Raw genomic sequence first — 8143 nt, 5'->3', positions numbered from 1 at the left:
ATTTCATTTATTTATTTACTTATTTATTTATTTATTTACTGTATGGGGGAGATCATTAGTTCTATTTATTTATTACTATTATCATTTTTCTTTCTAATGGAGGTACTTGGGATTGAACCTAGGATCTCATGCATGCTAGGCATGTGCTCTACCATTTGAACTACACCGTCCCTCCTCACCTAGGTCTTCTTGCCTACTAATTAGCACTTGTCCTTCGGGCCTCTGATCGTCCAGTGGTGCCCACTGAAACATCTGCTCCTTCCAGAGATCCTCCCCAAATCCCCAGACATAACTGGTGTTACTAGAAAGAATGTCTGCTGGCAGTGGAAGCATAGGAATTTTGGTGTGTTCACTTACTGTCTGAGTGAAAAAAAATATTCTCCGAGTGCCTCCTCTGTGCCAGGCATGTCTCAAAGGCTGCAGGCAGAGCAGTGAGGGAGGCTGTCTCGGCCCTGCCCTCAAAGAGCCCACAATCTGGAAGGGAAACCAGAACCATCAAAATGGACCACATAGTATAATAAAGAGCCAGGATGGAGACTCACAAGCATCCTAGAGAGGGGTGATTTACTGCCTGGTGTGGGAGTGGGTTCTATGAAGGGAGCCTTCTCTGAAAAGGACCAGCAGGGCTTAGGCAGGCAGCTGAAGACAGCGAGGAGGGTATTCCAGGCAGAATGAGTCCTGGATAAGGGGAGAAGAGAAATAGGGGGAAAAGAGAAGGGTTGAGGCAGGAAGGCAGAGAATGTTAATAGCAGAGTTGAGCAATAACCACAAAGAGTTTCAAGGACTTTATTAACTTGTAAATGCCTCTACTGCAGATGCTAACATGAAGAGTCTGCCACCCACCACCAACCTCAAGGCCTCTTCAGAAATGCTCTGCACAGAGCGGTTATGGCCAGAGCTCTTGTCCACCTCCTTCTCCAGGTGGCATTGCCGACAGCTCGTTCCTCACTCCATGCCCTGGCATGGACCAGGAACCAGGAGCAGCATCATCCCTCTTTGGTCCAGAGGAGACTGCAGAGGTCCCACTCTTAGTTGGCAGGCAGACAGACAGGTCAAGAGGGCTGGACTTCGAGGGCGTGACAGGGAGAGGCAGTGCTGAGTGAGCACTCTCCTACCTGTCCCCTCCACACCTTTTGCCTCCCTTGGGAGACAGACAATGGGTACCTGTGCTGAATGTCTGCGGCCAATGCTTGAACTACACAAGTGTGCAGGGAAATGGAGATATTCAGAACACATATTAAAAAAGCAAGGGCCAGAACCAAATGGGAAGTGGCTAGGGGCAAAGGAGCTCAGAGAGATGGGAGCACTGCCGCGGGGTGCACACCACCCTGCAGATGGGCTTCTGCAGGCCAGTGCAGCTGCTCCCCTCAGACAGGCTGAAGCTTCTGGAAGCAGAGCCAAACACAGTCTGTTCTGTGCACACGATTGGCTGTTAGTTGGACTTGGAGAAGGGCTTCTGGATGATTGAGCCAAAAAGCTGTGTACCAAGAGGCTTCTGGGAGAATTCAAGGGGACATGAGGGTAATGCATGTATATGTGGGGACCTACACAGCTCTTCTAGCTCCTGGGGTTAAGGCCAAGGCTGGAGAGGCGGTTGGGCCCAAGCCATTATGGCTTCTCAGCAGCAGCTGGCTCGGGGCTGTTCATCCCTTCTGACAGGTAGTCGTCGTCCTCATTATTCTGCTTCATTTTGGTTTCCAAGACTGTGATGCGCTGCTTGAGCTTCTGCTGGGCCCCTGTGTACTCAGCCAGCAGGCGGGTGAAGCGAGTGTACAAGGTCTCCATGTTGGTCTCCAGCTGCTCTAGCTTCTCCTGAACATCGACCTCCATGCTGGCTGCCACTTCATTCTCATCCAGCAGCCCTTCCTTCATCAGGATCTCCCGGCCCCTCTCCTCCAAGACCTTCTTGGCATCAGGGTACTCAGTCACAGCTTCCATAAGATCATCCTTGGACAAGCAGAAGAGATCTGAGTAACCAAGGCTGCGGATATTAGCTGTGCGTCGATTGCCCATTTTGCTGCCCTTAATGTTAAGGATACTGATCTCTCCAAAGCAACTCCCAGCTGAGAGCAGGGCATACTGAGTGACACCATCGTCGGCCACCACTGCCAGTTTTCCCTCCTTGATTATATACATCTCCTTCCCAATGTCCCCTTTGCGGCAAATGTAATCCCCAGGGCTAAAGACCTGAGGACGGAGCTTTAATACCAGCTCCACCAGCAAGCCAGCCTCACAATCCTGGAAGATGCGCACTTTCTTGAGTGTGGACAGGTGGACGTTGATGGCTATTTCAGCCCTCAGCTTGGCTGGCAGGTTCTTGAGAACTTCCCGCTCATCCACACTCTTCTTATTGGTCCACAGGTAGTCAAACCACCTAATGACCTTGGCTTCCATCTCCTTGCTGACCTTGCGGAATTGCATGTAATGTTTGACAGCGTCAATTTTGGCCTGGAACTCAGCCCGGGTGGCATTCATGTTGGAGATCATAGAGCCCACATTTCCCACGATGGTGGCAAAGATGAGGACACCAATCAGGAAGTCAAAGATGACAAATAGGTACTCCTCATCCTTTACAGGGGGTGGTGTCTCCCCAATGGTGGTGAGGGTCAGTGTAGACCAGTAAAGACAGTAGATGTATTCCCTAGCCAGGTAGCCATACTCAGGGTCAGTGATATTGGGGTAAACCCAAGTGTCAACTCCAAAGCCAATGGATTTGGAGATGGCATAGTAGATGCAGGCATTCCAGTGGATGATGACCAAGATATAGAGGACCAGGTTGCTGATGCGGAAGATGTTGGGGTAGCTGGTGCGTGTCTCAGTGCGATCAAAGAACTCAAACATGCGGGCAAAGTGTAGCAGGCGGTTGAAGCGCACCTCAGGGCTGTGGATGCCCACAGCAAAATAGATCAGGTCCGTTGGGATGATGGAAGCCACATCCAGCTTGAATTGCAGGGTGTGGATGTAATTGTCCCGCAGCTTCTTGGTGTCTTTGACCAGCAGCCCCTGTTCCAGGAAGCCTAGTGGAGGCACAAGCCAACATATCACCTCTGCCCTCAAGCCTGTCCTTCTGGATAGACTAATGCTCAGTGAGGAACAAACTGCTTACTCAACCCTCACTCCCAAGGAGGGGTATAAGAAACTCGTATAGCATGGCTGGCCATAAGTACCCTAAACGATCACCTCCAGATCTGAAACACACTAAGCATGTAGGGAACATGAGGTTCAAAAGGGACAGGCACCAACCTGTGTCCCAGCCAGACAGTTGAGGCTAACATCATGCGAAGATGATTTCCTGAGAATTTGAACTCAAGCCTTTGGACTTATGAGTGATGCTCCTGCCTGTGCATCCCGGTTGCTTATTTACCTGTGCGCAATCGGATGAAGAGGTCTGCGATGTAGACCACATCTGAGAAGTAGTCCAGCACCAGCCACACTAGGTAGTAATTTTTCTGGAGGTCATTGAAGCAGGCTCTGCAAGAAGACAGGACTGGGCTTTACCCTCAAAGCCAGCCAGAATCCCCTGAAGTCCCCAAACTGCCCACTGTGAGCAGGGTTTCGGATGGCCACCAGGAGCACTGATGAGACACACCAAGGAGATACAAGCAACTACTACTCCAACCTATATTATCACACAGACTTCACTACATAGACAGCACCATGGACCACTGCTTGTCTGTCACAGCCACTAGACTGTGAGCTTCCAGAAGATAGAGACTTAGTCATTACTGCATGCCCTGTGTCCTAGCCCAGAGTACCAAGATTCAAGTGCTCAACAGGTATGAGTTGAATAAAAAATGAGTTGTTGGAAGAATGACCTACAACACACAAGTAAAGAGCCTCCACGCTCATCTCCTCAACATATACCTACTGAGAACCCAACATGGAGCTCTAGCCAGTCTAGCTGAGAGCAGTAGCTTGGCTTAGACTAGAGGCAGTGGGGATGAAGAGAGGTTGGGGGCTGCAGGAGAGTTTTAGGAGGAATGGCCAAGACTTGGTGACTGAATGGGTAGGGGCCTAGGGAGAGGGCAGAGGAAGAGGTAGAACCCAGGATGATGACTCTGACTACTTGGATACACTTAGAACAAAGCCCCAGCGCCCTCCCCTGGTGCACAAAGTCTGCAGAACTGGTTTGTGCTGACCTCTCTGATGCCTCACTTGCAGTCCCCCAGCCACAATAGGCCATCTTGAAAGAGGGTCTTTGCGCTGTGTGGTTCCTTCTTTCCAGCACATTCCCTCCACCAACCTCAGGCATATAAATAGCCAACTGCCTCTCACCACTCAGGTCTCTGCTAAGGTATCACCTCCTCAGAGAGGTCTTCCCAGACTTCCCTTTATCTAGTAGCTCCCTGCCTCAGTCCCTGGGGTCACCTTGAGCATTGGTTTTTTCATGTTTACTGTCAGTGGCAACCACTAGCCTGAGAGCTCTAGGAGCACAGAAACCACATGTGTCTTGCTCACAACAGCATCCCCAGCACTGATAACAGAACCTTGCACTGAACAGGTGCTCAGTCAAATCCTTGTTGAGCGAATGACTGAGGTGGGGGGATGGTGTAGGGTGGGAAATGCTGTAAAGAAAAGCTCCACGTAGAGTGGCTTCGGAAATGGGAAAGCAAGAAGAATCTCCATAGGTTGAAAATGGGGGAAATGAATTTTCTCTTGAGGAACAGCATGTTATGAGCCAAGAGTACTGTGTGCTGGGGCTGGGGTATGTCCAGAAGGTGGCGTTAGAGAGAAGGCTGGGTCCAGAGGACCTCGAAGGCGGTGCTGAGCTCTTGAACTTCATCCTGTGGGCAATGAGGGACCACTGAAGGGTTTGTGAGGGAGGAGTGACACCATCAAATCCCAGTTTCTATCAACCATGCTGGTTGCAAGTGTGGAGGGTGCACGGGATGGGGCAAGAGTGTCTGTAAGGAACGGCTGCAGGGCTATAGCCGTTGTTCCAGGGAGAGAGGAGGGCTACCTCACCTGGGACGGTACTGATGTGGAGGAGGAGATAGGAAGAGATTACAGACACCAGGAAAAGGGTAGACATGAAGCTTTAGCAGCATATTACATCTCGTTGGGGTAGGAGGAGTTGGGGTTAATAGGGCAGAGGGAGTGCTGTTGGCAAGCGGGGAATCCAGAAAGAGGACTGGGTTGGAGTGAATTGTGTGCCCACAACTGGGACTGGTGTGCGCTCAACCCCAGGACCTGTGGACTGGGTTGCTTTGACTACCCCCTGCTCACCTGGCCACCAAGAGGCACCAGTTGTAGAAGACAGGCATGGCAATGACAGACAGCCAGCGGTAGTACCAGTCCCCAGCTGGATCCAAGACAAAAAGTTCAAATTTCTTCCTGAGGAGATAGACAGAGGACAGGCTGGGGAACCAGGTTGGCAGCACCCCAGCTCCAAGAGGCCCTAGAAAAGCGACCCCTGAGGGAATGTGCATGGTGAAGAGTGGGTTGACTTAAGGCCTCATTTTTTAGGAAGCCACAACCTGGTACTGGGCGTCCGAGCTCAGATGGGTAAGAGATATCCCTCATCCCATTTTGACCCCACATGCGCCCGTTGGCTCTTACGCCCTCTGGAGGCCTCTTGCAAAGATAGCGCGGTGAGGGGGCAGCACTTTCACGAAGAGGGGCCTCAGGCACTAGGGAGGGGCTTCCACAAGATGGTAATGAGGGCTCAGGGCCCCTTCCCACACCCGTCCCTCCTGGGAAGAGACAGGAACTCCAAGCAAGTGACCACCATGTGCTTCCTGCACCGCCTCTCCCCACAAACTCCCCTTCACCCTCCCTGCTTGATTCTCCCCGCCTCCAGCCCCCAAATCACTTTCCCAGATGCTGTGTCCTGCCTTGGCAAGAGCTCTCTTCCTCTAATGGCCAAAGTGGGGAATGTCAGCTTGGCCAGACATCCACAGTCGCCTACTCATTCCTCAAAGAGCAGATTCACTAGCTCTGCCTTCCTTGCCCTCCCGCCTCCTTCTAGCTCAGTTGTTCCTGGGACTTACCCTGCCAGGCAGCCCTCTGTATGGCCTCTTCAGAGATCCACCTCTGCACCCACATGGGCGCTGGTATTGGCATCCCCTGGACCGCACTCCCTGGTTGCACCCTCCTCTGCATCCACTGACTGCTAGAACCAAGGTTGCGGCTGGAGCAGCCTTGGCTGAGCACACCCCTCCAGCCCACATTCGGGTGCCCTGATACTTGCTTCATGAGCAGCAGCAAGAGGACATCTGGCCAGTGGCAGCTAAGGGAATAAAAGCCAGCAGGGGCTCCCATGGCAAGTGGGCCACTGTCAGAAAGGAGGCGGGCATGGAGAATGATGGAAATGTTCTCAAGGTAAAACCATAGCAGGTCTCCCCTGCCCACCCATTTTCCTGCCAGGACAGGGCTGGTGAGCCCCTGGTCAGTCCCCAGCTGCGGTATAAGGAAGCCCTCAATCACATGCTTGGAAGCCCTTCCAGCCCCAAAGGCTGGATGGCCATACTTGGTGCCGTTGCCCTCGCCGTCCTTGTTGCCTTTGCCATCCCCTTGCTGTGTCGTCACAGTCTGGAGCTCAGGCCCACGGAAACGTTCAAGGAATGAGTCTGGTCTAGGCTCCTCCTCACGTAAATTCTTGTTGGCCCACTCTCTGATGACCCCCACCAGGCGGACGATCCTAGAGGTGAGATAGGGAGCATGAGATAGAGAGAACTGTGCTGTGTGGAGAGGACCTATGCAGAGGGCAAGGGGCTGGGGCTCGGGCGTGACTCTGAATGCAGCCTGAGAGATAAACGGCTAGTCTGGGAAGACTTCCTGGAGGAGGTGAAGTGTCAGTTGATTGTGAAGAACAAACAGAAGGTCTCTGGGGCAAGATGGAGATTGTGCTAAGGGCGGGCAGGTCAGGAGGAAAGTTGGCTCAGGCTTCCTGATTTCTCCATTCAGCCTGTGAGTCTGGGATGCAGACCTCAGAGCCCTCTACCTAGGCCCGTCTGTTGGGAAGGATCTCCTCTTGACGCTGCCACAGACAAGTCTGAAAGGAAACCTCCACCAGCCACTCCAAGCCTGCTCACAGGAGCCTCCTCCAAAGGAAAATGTTGAGCTAGGACAGCGCTGACAGTGCTTCACAGAGGTCTTGGTAGAAAGGCCCAGTGGGATCGAGAGGAGAAGGTCCCTGATCTGACAGGCCCTTGGGAGGGAGGGGGTAGCAGCAGGGCAGTGGTGAAACCCACCTGCGGAAGCCACCCCTCCTCTGCTGGGGGGCATCCATCTCCGCCAGCCTCTGTAGTTCTGAAGGGGTATCATCGTCAGCCGCAGACTGCGGCCTGCAGAGGAAGGAGCAGAATTAATCAAGGCTTTTTTTCTGGGCATGCCTTGTCTCCTATTAGCACTCTCCCCTCCTGGGAGATGCCTAGAAATCCCGTGGTCCTTTTAGAGGGTGTCCTGGAGCCCAAGATCACTTGCTCTGTGCCAGTGAGGCAGAGCTGGGAGGAAGCAGCTGCCTCAAGGCCATCTCTGAAATGACCCACCTGCTGCTGGCCCTGTGGTCTTCTTTGCCATTGGCCTTGACGGCTGGAGGTGCATGATTATTGCGGTTATTGGCTGGGGAGCTCTTCACACCATTGGTTTCTTCTGTCATCCTCCATGTATGATCAGGACCCTCACCTGCCGGGGAGATGTCCAAGAGGAAGGTAACAGAAGACCCCGGTCCCCATATGAGGCAGGAGAGTTGCAGATGAGCACAAAGAACAGAACCAGGGCCCACATGGCAAACCCAAGCTTCCCTGGCCATGGAGGCCAAGAGGATCTGCATTGCCTAGGTGGCCTGCTCCCAGCACCAAGGAGATGATGGTGTTCACCCACCCTGGCAGCTAATTTAAAAGGCAAACAGTGCTAAATTGCAAAATGTGTTTCTTTTTCTTTTACCCCAGTGAATTTTTTTGACATATGAACTATCGAAGGTAAAACAAAGCAAAACAAACAAAAAACTGTTTAAGCCATCTTATGGTGTCCCTGCTCTGCAGATGGCTGGCACATACTTATGCTGCCCCCAGACTCCTGCCCCGTGGCAGGCGATATATCTCCTTGGCCCAAAGCACTGTCACCCTGCCCCCATCTCTCTGCTTCTCCTCACCCGAGACCACCTCAGAGCTCATGGTTCTCAAGTTGGAGCCCCATGTCT

At 52.5% G+C, this 8143-nt stretch overlaps 1 protein-coding gene across 1 annotated transcript; it reads right to left on the bottom strand.

Moving 5' to 3' along the window:
• Nucleotides 1-1608: 1608 nt before the first annotated feature.
• Nucleotides 1609-7600, bottom strand: CNGA2 (cyclic nucleotide gated channel subunit alpha 2). The gene is made up of 6 exons (XM_010956557.3): nucleotides 7491-7600; nucleotides 7194-7286; nucleotides 6470-6640; nucleotides 5227-5334; nucleotides 3365-3471; nucleotides 1609-3017 (listed from the first exon to the last, which is right to left on the bottom strand). Exons 1-6 carry the CDS (start codon nucleotides 7598-7600, stop codon nucleotides 1609-1611), a joined length of 1998 nt encoding a protein of 665 aa, XP_010954859.2.
• Between the last annotated feature and the right edge of the window lie 543 nt (nucleotides 7601-8143).

The sequence above is a fragment of the Camelus bactrianus genome, chromosome X (assembly GCF_048773025.1).
Source record: "Camelus bactrianus isolate YW-2024 breed Bactrian camel chromosome X, ASM4877302v1, whole genome shotgun sequence".
In the NCBI taxonomy this organism is placed as follows: domain Eukaryota; kingdom Metazoa; phylum Chordata; class Mammalia; order Artiodactyla; family Camelidae; genus Camelus; species Camelus bactrianus.
The sequence above is the reverse complement of the archived record's forward strand: the minus strand, read 5'-3'. Positions and strand labels throughout refer to the sequence as shown.

Excerpts from the sequence above, each read along its gene's own strand:
- CNGA2 (XM_010956557.3), bottom strand. The coding sequence starts at position 7,600 with ATGACAGAAGAAACCAATGGTGTGAAGAGCTCCCCAGCCAATAACCGC. Across the intron at positions 6,641-7,193 it reads AGGAGGGGTGGCTTCCGCAG|GATCGTCCGCCTGGTGGGGG; the intron begins GTGGGTTTCACC and ends TCTCACCTCTAG. Across the intron at positions 3,472-5,226 it reads TGGTGCCTCTTGGTGGCCAG|AGCCTGCTTCAATGACCTCC; the intron begins GTGAGCAGGGGG and ends GTCTTCTTGCAG.